At 37.0% G+C, this 22,207-nt stretch overlaps 1 protein-coding gene across 7 annotated transcripts in view; it reads left to right on the top strand.

The window, feature by feature from the left end:
- Positions 1-22,207, top strand: part of adgrb1a (adhesion G protein-coupled receptor B1a) — a 116,765-nt gene that overhangs the window by 64,293 nt on the left and 30,265 nt on the right. For all 7 annotated transcript variants that reach the window (XM_067448261.1, XM_067448260.1, XM_067448263.1 and 4 more), the window contains 3 exons: positions 1,145-1,220; positions 2,974-3,076; positions 5,334-5,377. In XM_067448261.1, the coding sequence (XP_067304362.1) occupies positions 1,145-1,220; positions 2,974-3,076; positions 5,334-5,377 (223 nt within the window). The remainder of the gene's footprint in view (positions 1-1,144; positions 1,221-2,973; positions 3,077-5,333; positions 5,378-22,207) is intronic.

The raw sequence follows: 22,207 nt of genomic DNA, 5'->3' as shown, positions 1-22,207 counted from the left end.
TCTCCATTGTTGCATTTATGTAACCGTATATTATATGGATATTTATGTAACCGTAAATATCTGTATATATATATATGGATATTTATGTAAATACAATAATATTGTGAAATATTAATTCAAATCAACTGTTCGTTATTTTCTATATATTTTAAAATGTAATGTATCCATGTGATTTCAAAGCTGAACTTTTAGATATTTCCAGTCTTCAGTGTCACATTTTCCTTCAGAAATCACAAAATTTCATATTATTATCAATGAAAAGAACAGATGTGCTGCTTAATAATTTGGGAAAACAGATAAAAACATGTCCAGGCTTCTTTGATTGAAGCATTTCGTGTTTGTTTGTTTTTTATAGATTTTCTTTGTAAAATTATAAACCAATTTACTGTCAATCATCTTAAATGCACTCTTTCTGAATACAAGTATTGGTTTCCATCCATCCATCCATCCATCCATCCATCCATCCATCCATCCAATTTAAATAGATTTAAAATGTACAATAAACATTTTTTTCTACACTGTAAAAAATTATTTAGAAAAAAAATTACCTGGTTGCCTGAGTTAAATGAACATTTTTTGAGATTCGACAACCTTTATAAAAATATTATTAAAAGATTTTGTAAGCATATTGGGTATTTGTGTGTGTTTTATTTGTGATGACACAGTGAAACATGCCAAATAGTGCTATTTTCATGATTTATCACATTTTTTATGTGGTTCAGATACAATAATATTTTGAGTTTCTATTTATTAAACAAATTTCCTTCGTTGTATCAACTCAAATTTTTAATTTCAATAAACTCAAAATTTTAAGGCAACCAGATTACTCACTTTTTTAAGTTAAACCAACAAAAAACAACACATTTTTTTGAACAGTGTATGCACATTTGTGTGCATGATTTACAGTCGGTGTTTGTCAAACATATGTTAAGTAGTTAATCATGTTGGCCAACTCATATGGTAAGGAGATTGAGGGAGAGAATAACCTGCATTACAGGCCTCTAAATGACGGGTTTGACACACAAATCAAGTCTATATCTCAGTGACCTCTTCTTTAAAGTACTTCTTTCTCAAATCAATTTACTTACTTCCCAGGGACTGAGATTATATATCTTTTATTTGCATGTATGTGTTTGTGTTATAGATGAAGACGACGCATCTGCATTTGTGACCGGCATCGTACTGTACAGAAACTTGGGCAGTATTCTCTCTCTACAGAGGTGAGGGTTCGCTTTCGATTGGTGAGACGTTTTGCTTTTAGATACATCGGTAGCACTCAAAGTAAGACTGCTCGTCTTTTAAAAAGTGTTTGTTTACTTAACACTGCATATATGCTTTTAGCTATTTATAGCATTATTTGTGCTAAAGTAGCAACATTTGTAATACCACTGATGTCAGTTACTATATTTATCTTGACTTTTTTAAAATGTTCCAAAAATGATTTAGCATCACCGTTCTTACCCTCATGTTAATCCAAACTGTCTTCTGCAGAACACAGAAGATATTTTAAAGAATGTTGTTATAGAACATTTAACATAAAATCCTATCCCAGTTTCAGTTAAATTTCTCTAAATTAAAAGAAACCAGTACATAAAACTCAAAACAGTGAAACAATTCAGATTACTTAAAATGTGTGATATTTTCCCCCATCTAGCGGTGAAAAGGTATATGACCATCCAGCGAATAATAGTTTCTGTTCCTCTCAAATCTGATTTCGTTTTAACTCCTACAGTGGCCGATTTAGTCCAAGATTAACATGGCAATCCGCCTCTTCACATTCGACACCGTGCCATTGAGTGTTAAAACGCAAAAGGCGCAGCTTGAATTTAGGGGTATGTCCCTCTTTGGCTAATGTACTTTCAAGATGGAGAAGCAAAATGGCGACCGGCATTCGAACCCCTCACCCGTATGTATTTTCAATGGCATATTATAAACTTGCGAGAATACTTTATTACTTGAAAGAAGTAAATATACATTAATGAGCACGTATATTTTTGAAAGAACTAAGTGTTTTTAGCTAAGAATAAACTAAAAAAGTTGCACAGTGTAGCTTTAAAAGAAAAAGAAAGTTTAGAAAATCCTAAGTTAATTTGACTGAACTAATTCGAGATAGCTCTACTCAAACCAAGGCACACATTCCCTCGGCATACATCTTGTTAGTATTAGATATATATGTCTAATATGTCAAAAGTGTAAAAATGTTTCTTGTCTCTTCACATTCACATTTAAATTTAAATGATTGCATATTTTATATTCAAAATGTTATTTTCAAATGACAAATGACTAGACCAATTCATTATTTTGAGTGTTAGAGTTTTCAATGAACTTAGCAATAAAAGCTGATTCTGATTCCTTTAATGGACAAACAAGACATTTCTTAAAATATCTTTAATGTTTCACAGAAGAGAAGAAAGAAAGCCAATGATTAAATTGACACTATTTTCATTTTTAGGGGAATTATTAGCCTACTTTACTAATTTACCCAAAATGTATCTTTTTTTTTTTTTTTTATAAAAATGTAATAAAAACTCACAGTTTGCCTTGTAATATTATCATAGCCTTTCAGAATAGCTGGACAATGTATTTAAATCAGCAGAAAGTTGCTACTTTCTGTTTTTATACTTTGTTTTCAACCTGCTGTTGAAATGTGGTGATTCTGAAGCCGATACCATGTGACACAAACACTTTTTGTTATTTTGTCTGTGTTAATGTGACAACATACATGAACGTACAACGTACATGAGACTGTACGTGAAAACGTGTCTGACTGTAGTCTATAGATAGATGAATGTGCATATTCTGTTATTAGCAAATGACATGCACATTTATCACAAAGTGAGACAGCGCAAAGTGAAGAGTCTTGTGTAACATGCGACAGCTTCTCTAGATGTCATGACCTCTAATCTTCTTCCTCTACTGTTTTTTTGGCAGTCCTCCTCATGTTTTCTCTCATCCTTCTCTGTATTTTCACAGAAATAGCACAGTGCTGAACTCCAGGATGATCTCTGTGACAATCAAACCCACTCCCAATTCTCTCTCTTCTCCACTAGAGATTGAGTTCTCACACCTGTACAATGTAAGTCAGCCTCCCCTTAAACACAGTGTTGCACCACATGGGATTTGTGTAGTCTTCCATTATTATTTAAAGTATGGCTAGAAAACTGTCATGTTGTGTCACGAAGCAATCCACTGGAGGCAAGCTTTGATGAGAACCCAAGTGCAGTTTATTTACAATTGAACATAACATACCAGGACTTGACTTGGACAGACTTGACTTGGACATGAACTTACCAACAGCAGTGACACAAACAATACTAGACAACGACGCATGGCAAACATGAGGGCTTAAATACACAAAACACACCTGTGAGCAACCAAAACAATGAATCAGTGACAGAACTGGGCTGCGTTTAGCCCTGACAAAACGTTGCAAAGCGTTTTTTAAACGGAAACGGTGGCTCAACACCCTGTTCTTATGACGCAAGTGTTCTATCTGACTATCTGAGAAGGCCATTCTTTGTGTTCTTTTTTAATAATTTTTTGGAGCTGAATCGGTATAAATACATGTTTAATACTGCTAAACACGCTCAATTTTACTGCCCTTTACTGGCAGAAGAACTTTAAAAAGTTGTTGCTCCCAGGGGCCCTGGTTTCGACCAAGCAGCAATCTCCCGTGATCTCTCTTGAAGCCAATACGGAAGTAATGTAAACTGCAATTCCTCGACTGGCCACTAGGGAAGAAATTATTTGTTTACGTTCTATAAAGCCTTAAGTTCTGCATAATTAAGGGCGTGGTTACTTTGAATGACAGGTGGATAGCCATTTATCCGCCATCTATAGTCATTGCGTCACCCAAGCTCCGCTCACATCCTGCCGTTTTGCCTATATTTTTTTACAGTCTATGGTTTCGACACATCATCTGAGCAGAAATTTTTTTCTTGTGGGTGTCCGAGAACGTCTCCGTTACGTATGTAACCCTCGTTCCCTGAAGTAGGGAATGGAGACGCCACGTCGCTGTACCAACGTATACAAATTATATTTGTCAGTACTCCGTCGTGGCGTAGAGAGTGACCGACTGAATGGGAACTATTGTGTGACTAGTCTGAAATTTAAAGTGGGCGTGGTTAATGCGGAGAAACGCAGATGTTTGGCTCCTGCTTTTCTTGTGAAGTATGGAATGTCCTGGCCAGAACGAACTTTGTTCTTGTTCTTGCGAACTCAAGAAAACGAACAAAATTCTTGCAGAGTATGTACCAAGCCTAAACGGATTTAAGCTTTGGACATACTCTGCAAGAAAAAAAGAGGTGGCAAGAACAAGAACAAAGTTCGTTCTGGCCAGGACATTCCATACTTCACAAGAAAAGCAGGATCCAAACATCTGTTTTTCTGCATTAACCACGCCCGCTTTAAATGTCTGACCAATCACACAATAGTTCTCGGACACCCTCAAGAAAAAAGTTCTGCTCAGCTGATGTGTCGAGAACAAGCTGGGAGAAGTCCCAAACTAGGGATGCGAGAACAAAATGACATCATTTTGTTCTCGCAGCCCTTGGAGCAAGAATTGTTTTCTCTGTTCTTGCGGAGTATGTTCCAGACTTTACTTTATGTGAGCTGTCTCTTTAATACCGTGTGGTTTATATATGTTGCTGCTGATTGGGCTGACATTTTTGACACCCACATATGGGATTTTAAAATGCTTTACCTTTTTTTTTATTTAATTTTAAGTGTTTAATGTTTATTTACTAGAATTTTCTAAATTATCAAAATAATTACCAAAATACAATTTAATTATTTTTTAATTAAGATGTCTTCATTATTCCCCATTATTGTTGTTATTATTCCATTATTATTAATGTTTTAATTATTTCTAATTAGGTTTGTATTTAAGCATTTTGTGTTTAAATAATTAAAATTTGTTAAAATCACTGTCCTCAGTGCTGCTGATGTCTTTACCATTGTGCCAAGCTTTTTTTCTTTTCTCAAAAAAGTTTGTAAATTAAAAAACTTAATCCAAAGCTCTAACTTTTTTGGAGAAAAAAAAAATAAATGGAAAAAAAGAGATAACCATCACATACAATTAGCATCAAACACAGCATCAAAAACCACTTGAAAGAGTCCACTTGAAAGCTGATGGCAATGATCAGATCTTTATTCCAGGACATGTAAAAACTGTTTGAAGAAATGGGAAAAAAAATGTTTTGAAGAAGTTTCATATTTAAAGATTTCAGGAAGTGAAAAGTGCCTCTAATTGAAGAATCACCAATACATATTTGCAAGGCAAAATCACAAGGTGACATCCTTCTCTGCCTCTCGCCCTCTTATTCTCTCCACAGGGTACCACAAACCAAACCTGCATTTCCTGGGATGAGAATGACAGGTGAGAACCTGAATTAAATCTGTTTTTGCTGAGCTTTTGCTGGGAATCTTCAGTCACAGTAGGTGTATTTCCCAAGACTTTAGGAGGGGTGTGTTGATAAAGGGTTAGAGACAACGTACTGTTAAAGAATGTTAAAACGTTGATGGAACGTGGATGACAGGGGATTCTGAATACTGCTGATAACTGATCTTGACTTGACCCAGCTTTGACACTGGATGATTGTTGCATGCAGTGTTCCTTCAGTGTTATATACACATCAGCAGTAATTATGGAAATCACACTTCCATTTTAAGTAGAGAAGAAAGAAGAGAGAGAGTGAACGAGACAAGAAGGGTCTAGCTGTAGACATGCATTCTGCCTATGCCTGTGACGTCACATGCGTTCTCTGTAAAAGAACAGAAATAAGTTGCAAGGATAATGTTGTTAGAATGTTACAAATTGGCATTTTTGTTGATGTTAATTTTTCTATTTATGTTGTCTTATTTATGGTTTAAGCCAAATTTGCATGACAGCTTTTTTACAAATTTACATTGATTGCTGTGATGCCGCCTTGCAAACTAATATGCAATATAATATAATATATATATATATATATATATATATATATATATATATATATATATATATATATATAGACACACACACTGATCAGGCATAACATTATGACCTAATATTGAGTTGCTGCCAAAACCAACTCTGACCCATCGAGGCATTGACTCTGCTAGACCCCTGAAGGTGTGCTGTGGTATCTGGTACCAATATGTTAGTAGTAGATCCTTTAAGTCCTTTAAGTTGCGAGGTGGGGCCTCCATGGATCGGACTTGTTTGTTCAGCACATCCCACAGATGCTCGATTGGATTGAGATCTGGGGAATTTGATGGCCAAGTCAACACCTCAAAGTCTTTTTGTGCGAATGACAAACACACATAATGAACAGCAAACAAACGACAAATGAAAGATAAATGCACCTAACAAACGGCAAACGAATGACAAACGAAAGACAAACGCACCTGACAAACGGCAAACGAATGTCAAATGCGCCTAACAAAGGACAAACAAACGAATGACAAATGCACTTAACGAACAGCAAACAAACGACAAACGAAAGACCCAATGTTTCCGAGTAGAACATTGCCCAAAGCTTTCTTCACATAGTTCATCCTGGTGCCATGTGTTCCCCTGGAAAGCAAAGCATACGCACCCAGCCATCCACGTGATGTAAAAGAAAATGTGATTCATCAGACCTGGTCACCTTCTTCCATTGCTCCGTGGTCCAGTTCTGATGCTCACTTGCCCACTGTTTGCACTTTTGGCAGTAGACAGGGGTCAGCATGGGCACCCTGACCGGTCTGTGGCTATGTAGCCCCATACACAAACAAACTGTGATGCACGGTGTATTCTGACACCTTTCTGTCAGAACCAGCATTGACTTCTTGAGCAATTTGAACTACAGTAGCTCATCTGTTTGATCAGACCACACAGTCTTCGCTCCCCATGTGCATCAATGAGCCTTGGCCACCTATTACCCTGTTGCCCGTTCACCACTGTTCCTTCCTTGACTGGAAACAAAAGAGCTGGAGTTATGGAGATGCTCTGACCCAGTTGTCTAGCCCTGCACATTTTGTGTGTCTCCCCCATTTATTACACCTGATTCAACTCATCCGCTCATTAGTAGAGACTGCAAGAACTCAATTGGGTGTGTCTTATAAGGGAGATATACAAAATGTGCAGGGCTGGGGTGCCTGCAGCACAGGTTTGAAAACCATTGGTCTACCCATAACAATTTGACCCTCATCAAACTCGCTTACATCCTTACGCTTGGCCATTTTTCCTGCTTCTTAAACATCAACTTTGAGGAGAAAATATTCACTTGCTGCCTAATATATCCCACCCACTAAAAGGTGCCGTGATGAAGAGATAATCAGTGTTATTCACTTCACCTGATCATAATGTTATGTCTGATCAGTGAATATGTATATAAATTGTCAAAAAAAAAGTGAGACTTCCAGCGTCATATCATACTGCCATATAAAAACTACTTTAGAATAATTTAAGACCACTTTGTGTTTTTGTTTTATTGTCTTGGAAGCACTTTTCAAAAAGGGTTGATTTGTTAAAGGGTTAGTTCACCCAAAAATGAAATTGATGTCATTAATGACTCACCCTAATGTGGTTCCACACCCGTAAGACCTCCGTTCATCATCGGAACACAGTTTAAGATATTTTATATTTTAGTCTAAGAGCATAATGCAGTCTATGCCCACTTTACTGTCCATGTCCAGAAAGGAAATAAAAACATCATCAAAGTAGTTCATATGTGACATCATTTAGTTGATTAGAATCTCTTGAAGCATCCAAAATACATTTGGATCCAAAAATAACAAAAACTATGACTTTATTCAGCATTGTCTTCTCCTCCATGTTCCTCCAAAAAGAATCAAACGGTTATTGATTCAGTGAATCGATTAATGATTCGGGTCATCAATGTCACGTGATTTCAAACCGAGCTGCTGAAATCACGTGACATTGGCGATCCGAATCATTGATCGATTCACTGAATCAATAACCGTTTGATTCTTTTTGGAGGCACATGGAGAAGACAATGTAGTTTGTGATATTTTTGGACCAAAATGTATTTTCGATGCTTCAAGAGAATCTAATCAACCCACTGATGTCACATATGAACTACTTTGATGATGTTTTTATTAGCTTTCTGGACATGGACAGTACAGTTGGCATTGACTGCATATGCTCTGAGACTAAAATATAAAATATCTTAAACTGTGTTCCGATGATGAACGGAGATCTTATGGGTGTGGAACGACATTAGGGTAAGTCATTAATGACATCAATTTCATTTTTGGGTGAACTAACCCTTTAATGCTTTAGGTATTATGAACCTACAATAAACTAAAATTTGTACAGAATCAAGTGTTCTTTTATAAATATACTATCATTCATATTAGTTAGTTAACATTCAGTGCCATTCAAAACTTTGGGGTCAGTAAGAATTATTTGAAAGAAATTAATACTTTTACTCATCAAGGATTAAACTGAAGTGACAGTAATGCTACAAAAGGGTCCTTTGTTGTTCTTTTAAACTTTATAATCATCAAAAAAATCTAGGATAAATACACTGATAATAATACAAGCTGCAAATCAGCTTTAGATTGCTTTCTGGAGGTGTAACACTGACGCCTGGAGTAATGAGGCTGAAAATAAGCTTTGACATCATAGAAATAAATTACTTTTTGAATTAACTCTTTAAATTACTTTTTATTTATTATATTAAATATATTTTAAACTAAATTAAAACACAAAACAGTTATTTCAAATTGTAATAATATTTCAGAATATTACTGTTTCAGTGTATTTTTGGATCAAATAAATAAAGCTGGTAAGACTATAAGAAATTTTAACGTGAAAAAACATAAAAAATGACATACAGACCCCAAACTTTTGAACGGTATTGTATGGTAATTTATACAACTTTACATTTTAAAGTGTATTATGTAACATTTAACCTAGATGAATAAATCCTGTAAATGATTATATTAACAAAGATGAATAAATACCGTAACAAATTACTCATTTGTTAGTTAATATATAATGTTAACAAATGAGACCTTATTGTAAAGTGTAACCGTATTATCAAAAATAGCAGTCACACAAATAAAATAAAATAAAATACAATCATATAAGCTACATTCAGGTCTCAGGAAGTTTAATACACTATAAAATATAAAGGTTTTCATCATTAGGTAAAAGGATTGGCACCTGACATTCAACTGGAAATCCATCCTGTCATCTCAATAATCATCTCAGTCATCTGAATAAATAAATGCTTAGCCTGTTATCACCAACATGATTAGTTCGTCTTAACCGGTGCAGAGAAACATAACAGGTAAATCATGACGACGTCGCTCTAAGTGCTTCAGCTGCGGAATTTACATCTGAATTATTATTGTCACAATCAAAATACACAGTGCAGAGTTGAAATAGGAGAACCAGTATGTATTACCATGAGAATAAGTTCGGTTTCATTAGCAAACATGAACAGAATCTTATTTTTTCTTTCTCTGCAGAGAAAGAAAGTAACAAATAGTGAGTGCCAGTCTCTGAAGCCAGATTCTATTGAAAGAGACAGACAGACGAGCACCAGAATTATGTTGTACTTTAACAAAGAACCATGGGACTCCTGGTCATGCTTGTACTTTCACCCCCTACACATCCATCTGCTTATGCTCTCTTTTGTCTTTAAAAGTGCGAAAGACTTTTCTGTGCCCATAGCACTTAATGCAGTGTAGGTGGAACATTTGCATTTAGATGGATACATATGGATATGTTACAGATATAAAATGTTTTTTTTTTTTTTTTTCTGCCGTTGCCTCGAGGGGGAAAAGACAGAGAACAATAGAATTAAAAAAAAAAAAAAATCTGAAGAAAATGTGAGTGCAAAATTCACTGGTGCTGCTATTGGTTATCAGGGCTTTGCAATGCCATTGCTAAGGTGATTCATGTGGTTTTTTAGTGTGTTGCTGTGCAGTTGCTGGGATGTTCTGTGTTTTCTTGCTTGTCCAAGTCAAAAGCATCCATATACCTTTTAAAAGTTTTGGATCAGTATATTTTTTTTACAATCATTTTTAATTTAGCAAGGAGATTAAATTGATAAAAAGTGGCATTAAGGGTTCATGCATTGTTTGATTGGTTTATAATGTTTCCTGTGGTGCACTCAATATTTTTACATCATGATTTTTACATAAACAGTTGTTATAATTTAGATATAAACTGCATTTTTCCTATCCTGATTTTAGTCCTCTGATTTGAACGCTCTGTTTGAAGGGGCGTGTCTACTGTGAGACTTCAGTGTAAACGCCCACTGCTGTGATTGGATAACATCTTTGCATATGAAATAGTGAAGTATTATGTCTAACTCTCCCGGAATCTTTAAGCACATTTTTACTATAACAGCTCTCAATTTAAACGAATCGTGAAAAGTCCAGAAGTCACTGATAAACTTGTGCTGTTTGATTGACCGCTCCAGCGATTGCAAAGGGAGCATTCTTTGATCGCTTTCTACACTGTAAAAAAAAGAAAAAAAAGAAATTCAGGCCCCAAATGAAAATGTTTTTATGTTACTTATGACATCTACATTTTTCAGTTGGCCAAATTGAATTTCTGTCAATTGATGCGATTTAATTCACATAAATTCAATTTGGCCAACGCAAAAATTTAGATGTGATCAGTCACTAGAAGATTTTCACTTGGGGCCTGATTATTATTTATTTTTTTAAATTACAGTTTGTATATATAATTTAATCACAGTTCAAATAACAGATTATTTTCATCCTACTAAGAGAAACAATGTGAAGTTGACCCTTTAGTCACTGATTTGATTTACTTACACACAAACACCATCTGACTGTACATGAATCATTACATATCAGAAATCACTGGTTACAGATCAGGCATTAGAATTAACACAGTTACTTACATCTTGCGTTAGAGTTCATATCGTAAAAGTCTGTTTGCAAAGGTTGCGCCAAATCCACAGTTAAATGTATCAAATACAAATTAATAATGCTGAACGGAGACATTAAATAAATAAAATAACCACATTCCTAGCATTAGAATAATTTGGATGATAATGTTATTTGTAGTCCATCCTGTATTGCCCTTCTCTCCTCATCATCTCACTAACACGAGAGACTTCTTCTCAAAAACATTAGAATGTCCACATTCGATTTATAAGGTCAAGAATAGCATAAATATTGTATATGCAGAAAAAAAAAGTTTTAACTTTCATCTGACAAAAACATGAATCCAATTTATTACAAAAGTAAAAGGTGCACCATCACAAATTATAACAAAATAATAAAATAAAATAAAACATTAATGCAGAGAAATGAAAAGACGAAAAAGGAGAGACAAGGAGAAGGGTGACAGAGAGGAGATAAAGGGAGTGAACGAGAGTGGGTGAGAGACAGGAAGAAGACAGTGAAATGTAATCTGCCCGCATTGAGCGAGGCAGAGGAGTCGGGGCTGGTGTGTGTTCGGTGCAAAATTAAAATCCCTCTTGGACAGCTGCTATGATTAATGAGTTCATATTTGGGAGAGAAATTGGAATGTGAGGAGGCGTCCTTGTCACTGACTGTCTTTTACTTAACAGCTTTAAAGAGTGTGGGCTTTCTGTTGACTCACACTTCAATCACACCTATACAAGCCAGTTGTTGTTTTTTTCTTGCTGGTTCATACATGATCCTTCTCATTCACACTTTTAAAAAGAAAATCTGCATGAAATGGAATTCGCGATTAGTCTTTTCTTCTCTCTTATATCTGAATAAAACAGGAAGAAATTTGGGGTCAGGACTTGATTTTATCCATTGGGAGTTGATCGGATCATTGAACTGTGGTTTGCTATTGCTGCAATCTCATGTAAGTGACAGGATGTCCACTCCACACCGAGGTCCAGACCGCTGTATTTTTCTGAGGTGTATATAATAAATGTTGTTTATTACTTATATACTGCTGCTTATATACCACTTATATGTGCTGCAAGGAAACCTTCTCATCTGAGCTCAGTGGTCTGTCATTGCTTGTCAATTACAAAATATTTTAGATGACCAATCAAATTAAAATATGTGGGCCTTATGTTCACAGAAGCGCAGAGAATTGTAGCGCAACGCTTCAGTTAACGGTCATAAAGTGTGAGATAATATGAGAGTAGCTAAAAAAAACATTTCATATTTGACTAATATTTGATTTTAGGATATAATAATCAGGCTGGCACACTAATAAACTTTTGTCTCATTTTGCCATTTTTAACTGAAAATAGGCCACATTTACGTGATTCATGTAATGTCATGGTGTTAGGGGGCAAGAAACATTAACAAAGCTGATTCTTTATATTAGGCATAAGATTAATAATGATTGTGAATGATTTTAATAAATTTAGGGTTAGGATTAGGGTTAGGGGTAGGGTTACCGAGCTTTCCTGATAGGCTTCAGTAAATTCACTTACAATGGGCCAAAAAAGTATTTATTCAGCCACCAGTTGTGCAAGTTTTCTCACTTAAAAGATTGGAGACCAAAAAGACACAATGTGTGATTTTATAAGAATTTATTTGCTAATTATGGTTGAAAACAAGTATTTGGTCTCTCAGTACTTTGTTATATACCCTTTGTTGGCAGTGACAGAGATCAAATGTGTTCTGTAAGTCACCACAAGGTTTTTACACACTGTTGCTGGTAGTTTGGCCCATTTCTCCATGCAGATCTCCTCTAGAGTACTGATGTTTGGGGGTGCAAAATCTGGAGACTGGCTAGGCCACTCCAGGACCTGCTTCTTGCTTCTTACGCAGCCACTCCTTCATTGCGCGGGCGGTGTGTTTGGAATCATTGTCATGCTGAAAGACCTAGACACATTTCATCTTCAATGCCCTTGCAGATGGAAGGAGGTTTTTACTCAAAATTACATGATACATGGCCCCATTCATTCCTTCTTTTACACAGATCAGTCGTCCTGGTCCCTTTGCAGAAGAAAATCCCCAAAGCATGATGTTTCCACCCTCATGCATCACAGTAGGTATGGTGTTCTTTAGATGCAACTCAGCCTTCTTTCTCTTCCAAACATGACAAGTTGAGTTTTATCAAAAAGTTCTATTTCATCTGACCATATGACATTCTCCAAATCCTCTTCTGAATCATCCAAATGCTCTCTAGCAAACTTCAGACCGGCCCGGACATGTACTGACTTAAGCATCGGGACACGTTTGGCACTGCAGAATATGCGTAGAGTGTTACTGTCCCAGCTCTCTGCAGGTCATTCACTAGGTCCCCCCATGGTTCTGGGATTTTTGTTCATCGTTCTTCTGCTCATTTTGACCCCACGGGGTGAGATCTTGCGTGGAGCCCCAGATCGACGGAGATTATCAGTGGTCTTGTATGCCTTCCATTTCCTAATAATTGCTTCCACAGCTGATTTATTAACACCAAGCTGCTTACCTTTTGCAGATTCAGTCTTCCCAGACTGGTGCAGGTCTACAATTTTGTTTCTGGTGTCCTTTGACAGCTCTTTGGTTTTGGCCATAGTTGAGTTTGGAGTCTGAATGTTTGAGGTTGTAGACAGGTGTGTTTTATACTGGTAACAAGTTCAAACAGGTGTCATTAATACAGGTAATGAGTGGAGGACAGGGGAGCCTCTTAAAGAAGAAGATACAGGTCTGTGAGAGCCAGAAATCTTGCTTTTTTTGTAGGTGACCAAATATTTATTTTCCACCATAATTTGCAAATAAATTATTTAAAAATTCAGATAATGTGATTTTCTGGATTTTTGTTTTTGTTTCTGTCTATCATAGTGTACATATGGTGCAAATACAGACCTCTCTCATCTTTTAAGCAAGAGAACTTGCACAGTGGCTGACTAAATACTTTTTTGCCCCACTGTATCTAAGACAGTGATTCATAAAACATAAATATCAGTTGACCCTATCAATGGTAGAGACAAAAATGAAAACACTATCAGTCACACTCACATTAGGAAGGAAAGAGAAGAGAGAGTGCAAGATAAGGAGACTAAGAGAAAAAGAGTGATGGAGATGAGTAGAGAGCAGGTATTAAAAATCTACTGACCAAAAACATAGTTTTAAAGCTATTGTTATCCCATTTTTTGGCCTTACAATTTCTTAAAATGCTTATATGTAGATCCAAGAAATCAAAATGTTCTTGGGGTACATGAGCCGAACCACCCTAGCTTAAATTTGGGATTATAAAACCCTGCCTATGGCTCTGCTTCCCTTAAAGAGGCCATATTATGCCATTTATAAAGTTTTGAGGGTCTACTAGAAAAGGTTTTCTTACTTGAATGTTCAAAAACCATGTTTTTTTGTGCATATTTTACATTACATTGTTGTGGCACCTCTTTTCCCAGTCTGTCAGTAACACACTGTTTAGTTCATTTCTAAAGCCCCTCCTTCCAAATGGGCAATGTTCTCTGGCCAGCTAGACCAGTGTGTTGTAATTGGTCAGCAATTTCAGAAATGTCATGGCACCCTAAACCCTTGCGTTCTTCCTATGACTTTGCACTTTCGTGACCTATAGCGCTATTTTTGCTGTCAGGATGTCCGTTGCGTGCTCGGCAAAAGTGTGCATCGAGGGTTCATAGCGAATGCAAAGGGGGCATTTGCGAGCACCGTTCTAAGACCTTAAATGAAATTAAGTATAGTGTGTAAATGTTAGCAGCATCTAGTGGTGAGGTTGCGAATTGCAACCATTCACAGCTCACCCCTCCATACATAGGCCCTGTCCCAAAATGCACACTTCATATGCACTTTTGGTCTTATGGACTTGCAATGGCTGCTGCATGCATGTGTCCATTAAGTCCACGAGACCATAGGGTGTCCAATTTCTCATTTTTGGTCTTAGAAGGGTGCTCACGAGTGCCCCCCTAGCGGTCGATATGCGGCCTCGATGCAAACTTTTGCCGAGCCCACAGCGCACGTCCCGGCAGTCAAAGCGGTGTTTCGTCACAAAAGTGCTGAGTCATAAGAAGACCGCAAGGGTTTAGGGTACAATTTAGAACAGGACCATAGAGAAGCTACGGTGGCTGACACAGGACAAAGATGCCGTCGTCTGAGACAGCAGAGAGTAGCTAGCGCTCTGTAGAGAAGTTTGTCCGTTTAGGGCTACTGTAGAAACATGGTGGCGCAAAATGGCGACATTGATAATTAATGGTAAATGGGCTGCATTTATATAGCACTTTCAAATGGCCCATGGCCACCAAAGCGCTTTACATATTGCCTCATATTCACCCAATCATTCACTCAATAATACACCAACAGCGGTGTCAGCCATGCAAGGCACCATCCAGCTTGTCGGGAGCAGCTGGAGTTGGGTATCTTGCTCATGTACACCTCGACACTTGGTCAGGTGGAACCGGGGATGGAACCACCAACCTTCCGGTTTGTAGATCACCTACATGAACACCTACATAAACCACTGAGCCAATGCCGCCCTGTTTTTAGGTCTAGTTTATGACAATAATGTTGCTATTTATGTTGATAATGCCTTGAGCGTTGTGACGTGACGTGGTACTGTGACGTGTACTTTTCCAGAAGAAAACTCAAGACTTCAAGGAGTTCAGAAAAAGTGCTTTTGAGGTATAGAGAACAACTTACTTTGGAGTGGACTTTGTGTTTTGTAACTTTGAATAACTTTTTCATGCTCAAACAGCAACATCACATAGCCTACTACAGAAAGTTAAAAATGTAAAAAAGCATTTTAAAGTCGTCATGAAATGGAGGTTGCAACTGTGCTCTTCGCGATTCTTTACACGATGACGACAGCACAGCGACGGTGAAGCAGATTTTGTACACTACAAAGATAGATGCCGCCTCGTTCAAATCAGCTATCGCGTCTGTTTTAAGTTATTTAAAGTTTTCATTTTCGTTAAAACCCGAGCAAAGAACAACACTCGGCTACCAGATGTGGATTAACGTTACACTGGCTACTTTAAAGGGTTAGTTCACCGAAAAATTAGAATTATTTAATTCAATACTTACTCTCATGCTGTTGGACACCCGTAACACCTTTGTTCATCTTCAGAACACAAATGAAGATATTTTTGCTGAAAGCTGATGGCTGAGTAAGGCTTCAGAAAGGCCTCCATTGGCATTCAGTACATTCCCACTCTCAAGACCCATAAAGGCACTAAAAACATTGATACAAAGTACATCTCGCTACAGTGGCTGTACAATAATTTTACTAAGCGACAAGAATAGTTATTGTACGCACAAAAATCAAAATAACGATTTTATCCATCAAGTTATTGACGTGAACTTGACGCATGCGCGAGAATATGATGCATATCCGCCGTTCGATACATGACCCAGAAGCGAGGAGGAGCGCGCTATCGTGTGAGTTCACGTCCGAGACCTACACGAAAGACAATAGAGATGGACTTTGTATCAATGTTTTAAGTGCCTTTATGGGTCTTGAGAGTGGGAATGTAGTGAATGCCAATGGAGGCCTTTCTGAAGCCTTTCTCAGCCCTCAGCTTTCAACAAAAATATCTTCATTTGTGTTCCGAAGATGAATGAAGGTGTTACGGGTGTTTAACGACATGAGGGTGAGTAATTAAAGAAATAATTTTCATTTTTGGGTGAACTAACCCTTTAATGAGGAGGATGGGGTGTGTGATCATATGTTAACCATCACACAGCAGCTCTAGATCTAGCCTCTCTGTGCTTATTTCCTCACATCTGGTAGTCATGTGAAATATGTAAATAATTATAAATAAATAACTAGCATAACTAGTCAAATCAAGTACCCTTGTACTTGCTCAAGTCACATCTGTAATGATTGAATTTGAATAAAGTTTGTGAGACACAAATTTCCAAAGACTCATAAATATTATTTTATTTTCAAAATATTGCAAATCGCATTCTAATCGCAATATTTTGAAAATTAAATAATCTTTGGAATAATCTAATTAAAGAGTCTTTGGAAATTTGTTTAAAGCCAACAGAGGCAAATGCGATCAGAGCTCTGTTTTCTTTTCGACCGTCAATCCGAGATGTTTCAGTCTGTCTGAGATGCTATTAGGTTTTCCAAATTTTGCAAAAATGTTGATGGAGTGGTGGTGGACAACAGCTATTATCATATTTCTTTTACAACAGAAGCCATTGCAACACCTTCCTCGAAATCACAAACAGAGATTTGCTCTCTAAGATGTTTCTCTATCATACGTCATGGTCCGTTGGTGACTCCCCTTTGGAAATGATTTGTCTATGAAGTTTTGCCAGACCATAACTCTGTTACTACTGAGAATGGTCTGGTTTTAACCAGGCTAGCTCTTAGCTGTGACGTATATATGAGTGAAAGTGTAACTTCTCAAAGAGGAACAAATGTAGGGCGGGACTTGATTTTGTCCTCTGGGAATCGATTGGATCACTGTGGTTTCCTATTGATGCGATCTATGTGAGTGATAGAGTGTCTTGCCCTCACTCCATATGCCCAACACGTCAGTAGAGATGTTGCTGCAAGAAGTTATTTTGATTAAAGTAACACTCCACTTTTTTTGAAAATAGGCTAAACAGTTTAACAGTTGAGTTTTACCGTTTTTGAATCAATTTAGCAGATCTTTGTATCTGGCGGTAGCACCTTTAGCATAGCTTAGCATACATCAATGAATCAGATTAGACCATTAGCATCACGCTCAAAAATGACCAAAGACTTTATATTTTCAAAGATAATATTTTTCTTATTTAAAACTTTACTATTCTATAGTTACATCATGTACTAAGAAAAATCTAAAATAAATACATTTTTAGACCGATTATAGATAGGAACTATCCTCTCATTCCTGTGTAATAATCAGGGAATCAGGGACTTTGCTGTCGTACCATGGGTGCAGCGGCGCAGTGATATTACGCAGAAAATAGTTCCTAGCTATATCGGTCTAAGCAACTTTTTATTTTCTGTTGGCCTTAGTACACGATTTGACTACAGAAGATTGAAGTTTTAAAGGGGGGGGTGAAACACTCAGTTTCAGTCAATCTCATGTCAATCTTGAGTACCTATAGAGTAGTATTGCATCCTTCATATCTCCGAAAAGTCTTTCGTTTTATAATATTTGTAAAAGAAATATGGGCTGTACCCAGTCTTTCCGGAAAAAAACGAGCGCCTGGAGGCGTATCGTGTGGGCGGAGCTAAAGAATGACGAGTGCGCACAAAGCGGTGACGTCCTCAAGCGTGGAGAAGAAAACGCTACCCTAAATATACCATGGCATCAGATTCAACTAATACAGATATGATCCAGAATCAGATCCGGAGGCTGAAATAAATTGAACAGGAGAAGCAACAACAGCAGGACGTCCGGCTCTGTGGTATGTACTGTATTTAGTCAACATTTGTGTGTGTTTACTGGCAGTTTATGAGGACATGATTCGGTTTATGGACTATTGTATGTGACTAAACCTTAGCAGTAGCAAGCAAAACGTTTTTGCACGTCAGACTAGTGTAACATTATACATAGAACAAAAATGGAGGAACCGTTAGCACATTTGAATGACGAAGCACGCTTTGTGAGAACGCTAGGTTTATGTTTGGGTGGTTTTACAATAAACAAACTGACACCTATATTGGTCAGCTAAGCAAATGTATTTGAACACACACCATAGATTGCATGCTCCATTGATAAATTAACTAACATTATATACGATCGTGTTGTTTACTGATGTTTACTTACGCGACGATAGTCAACAGCATAGACATTTGAAGCAGTTTTACTCACCGCCTGCTTCCAAAGCAGGACCGAACCTTTATCGTTGGGACCGCTCCGTCAAAAACACACTTCTTTGGTAACTGTTGATTTCGTGAAGTCCTGACAGCAGTGACCGTGGAGATCCACTTTTGCGACACGACTGAAGCGATGTTGTGAAGCTTCCCGTCATTTCTGCGTTCAAATCGGTTCAAATGCAGCGCTGCCTCTCCCGGAATGCCCATAGGAATAAAGTGGAAACTTGTGACATAAGTGTTCACGGACGAGTGTATCTACTGCACCTGAGAGCAGTGTTTATGGGCGTGCATTTGCTCTCTTGCTCTAGTCACGCGCGCGCACTCTTCCGGGCGAAGAGCCCGTACGGCCCATACAAGAACCTTCCGCTCTGTCGACGTCAAGTGGACCCATACTCGAAAAAAACTCTACGAAACTTGTGAGAAACCGGAAGGAGTATTTTTGACACAGAAATACTCCATAAAACGTCCAACATTAGTTTTTGAAACTTTGTCTATGTTTAGGATGGGAATCCAAGTCTTTAACAGTGTAAAACGCTCAGCATGCATGAAACAGCATTTCACCCCCCCTTTAAATAGGAAAATATGGTGAAAGTCTTTGGTCATTTTTGAGCGTGATGCTAATGGTCTAATCCGATTCAATGATGTATGCTAAACTATGCTAAAAGTAACGCCAGATACAGAGATTGGCTGAATGGATTCAAAAACGGTAAAACACAACTGTTTAACTCTGAATGAGCCTATTTTCAAAAAAAGTGGAGTGTTCCTTTAAAGATTACAAGGGTACTTGATTTTATTTTTTAAGCATGGAAAAATCCATTATAAAAATCCATATATATATATATATATATATATATATATATATATATATATATATATATATATATATATATATATATATATATATATATATATATATATATATATATATATTATTTATTATTATTTTTTTATTTATTTTTTTATTATTATTTAACGGCATTTGACATGTTTTGTTGTGTGTGTATATATGTATATATGTATATCAAATTGTTTATATGATGCTTGCTTTTCTCATGCATTTGCACTTGGCATGTTCTCTGCAAACATGCACACTGCAGCTGGACTGCAAGCCCAGTGATCCAATTACACAGCCATGCTGCGCTGTCTTTCTATTTGTGTGGTCGACACAAAGTCTTAATCGTATCATGCACAGTGTCTGTGCGGTGGGTGATAATATATTGAGTTTCAGGTTTATGTGCTAATGTTAACACTGAGCCCTCCCCTGGGGCTGCAACATGCTGTGCTTCCAGCTCTATACTGTTTGGCCCTCAACGCTCTTCAAGCCCCAGTGCATTGTGGGTATCCTAGACTGCAGAGCTCTACCGCACAGTGGGTTTGGAATGGTGCCGGTGGCCTTGAGTTTGTGTGGAACAGTGTATGCGTGTGTGCGTGCGTATATTGACTTCACGTTGCAGCCGCATGAAGAGGATGCTACATGATTGATGGCTTGCTATTAGGATCAGTTGTGCATGGAGTGGGTATGTTTTGATATGACTTTCATATCACTTTCATTGATGTCATTATGAGGTCTTTGTTACAATTATTTGAGCGTCAGATCAGACACAGCGAATCATGCTGTCAAGAGGGCTCCTCATCAAGATTATGAGATTCAAATGTGTGTAGGTGGTGGAATAGACTAATTATTTAGTGGCTTTGGGCACTAACCACAACATAAAGGCTTATTTAGTTGTATTTATTATATTTATGCTTTTTCTGTCATCTGCTTTGATGCAAGTTTAGTCGCAACCATACAATGGACTTCATTTCTTAGCAAATAATAGAAAGATGTGGATTAATGATCCTATGAAAAGTCAGCTGTTTGACGACATTTATGTTTAGTCTATGTCTTAATCTCTTCATAAATTCTGTGATATTTTATTATTATTCAGTTTTCTATTCCAGTCAAACACATGGTGAATTAGAAATAATACTAATTCTGGTCTGCATTGAGTAAACAGGTTACACTTCACAATAAGGTCCAATCAGATAATGTGAGTTAGCATAACATGAGCTCTGTTAATGTTAGTTAATGCAAAGAATGCTCAGCTCATTGTTAGTTAGCTCAGGTCCGTTTAATATTATAAACAGATAAAACATTTGATTTTAACAGGGTGTTAAAATGTAGAAATGAACTTTAATCCTTTTTGTAAAGTGTTACCAGTAAATTATTAGTTTGTTCATTATTCTGTGTCTGAACATTTGGGACATAGTACGTTTATTTAACATAGTAAACATAAGACACACTTCACTGTTCAGATTTTTTTTTTTTCCTCATGTTGTGCTTCAAGTCTCAATGTCCCAATTGTAATATCTATCCTCCGCTCCGTTGCACTTTTCCTCCACACTTTATAAACGTACAAAGTTTTGACAGGTAGAAGAGACTGTTCTTTACTCCAATTGTAAGACTTGCTGCAGGCTAAACACAGTTTGAAAAGGCTATAACCTACCCCAAACTGTCCTCTGGGAACTTTCATATCAAAGTGATTTTGTGTAGTTTGGATTTTTTTTTTTTTTTGGGGGGGGGGGGGGGGGGGTGTTTTGCAATATAGCAAGCTTTAGAAGCAGTGCAGCAGCAACAACAACAACAACAACTTTATTAGTAGTAGTAGGCCTAGTAGTAGTAGCGATTAAATGTAGGCATTTATAGCTAATTCTGGTGTCAACGACAGTATGAAACGATGCAGTGCTATGGTGAGTTGTTCACCAAAAGGCAACCAATCGATTCAGCGTTTCCCTCATTAAATAGTCATTGATCTTTGTCGAATGGGGAGTTATTAACCAACAGACAACCAATATATTCAACTTCCCTCATTAAATATCCATGCTCTTTGTACAGTGCGTAGAGAAGTTTAGGCTTTTTTTACCTGTTTCAGTTTCTGAGGGAAAATGTCAGTTATGCTAACGCAGTTAAGAAATGTCTCGGAAATTCGGTTCGGCTGCCGAAATTATATGCCGACATTTTTACAGAACACTTGCTCATCACGTGGTGTCAGTGTTTCAAAAATAAGCTGACAGGAAGGTTGACCCAGTTTACTAATGCATCGTTTAAAATATGGAACCTGAATACAAAACGTAAATTAGCCTATAGCCTAACCCTGGCTAAAATGTGTGCAGTGTGAAACAGGAACTATAACCCAGGATTATTTTTTACCCGGTGTTAAGAATGTGCCATCTTTTCAGTGTAGCCTACAATATAATAATAATAATAATAATAATAATAATAATAATAATAATAATTGGCTAATATGCACAACTATTAAATTGTATTATTATTAGTAGTAGTAGTAGTAGTAGTAGTAGTATTAAATAGTTTGCAACGTAAACAGCATTTGTTATTTTATTTCAGAAATTAATAATATCTTACATTTTGTTGCTGTTTTTACATCAGCTAACCTGGCCATGCAGAAAGCAGAGGTGTGCGCTGCATCACATCGTCCATTCATCTGTCTTTTCACTGTCTTTTCTCGCGCTCCGGCTCTCATACGGCGGGCTCTG

This window comes from Pseudorasbora parva, chromosome 7, assembly GCF_024679245.1.
Source record: "Pseudorasbora parva isolate DD20220531a chromosome 7, ASM2467924v1, whole genome shotgun sequence".
Lineage (NCBI taxonomy): Eukaryota > Metazoa > Chordata > Actinopteri > Cypriniformes > Gobionidae > Pseudorasbora > Pseudorasbora parva.
The sequence above is the reverse complement of the archived record's forward strand: the minus strand, read 5'-3'. Positions and strand labels throughout refer to the sequence as shown.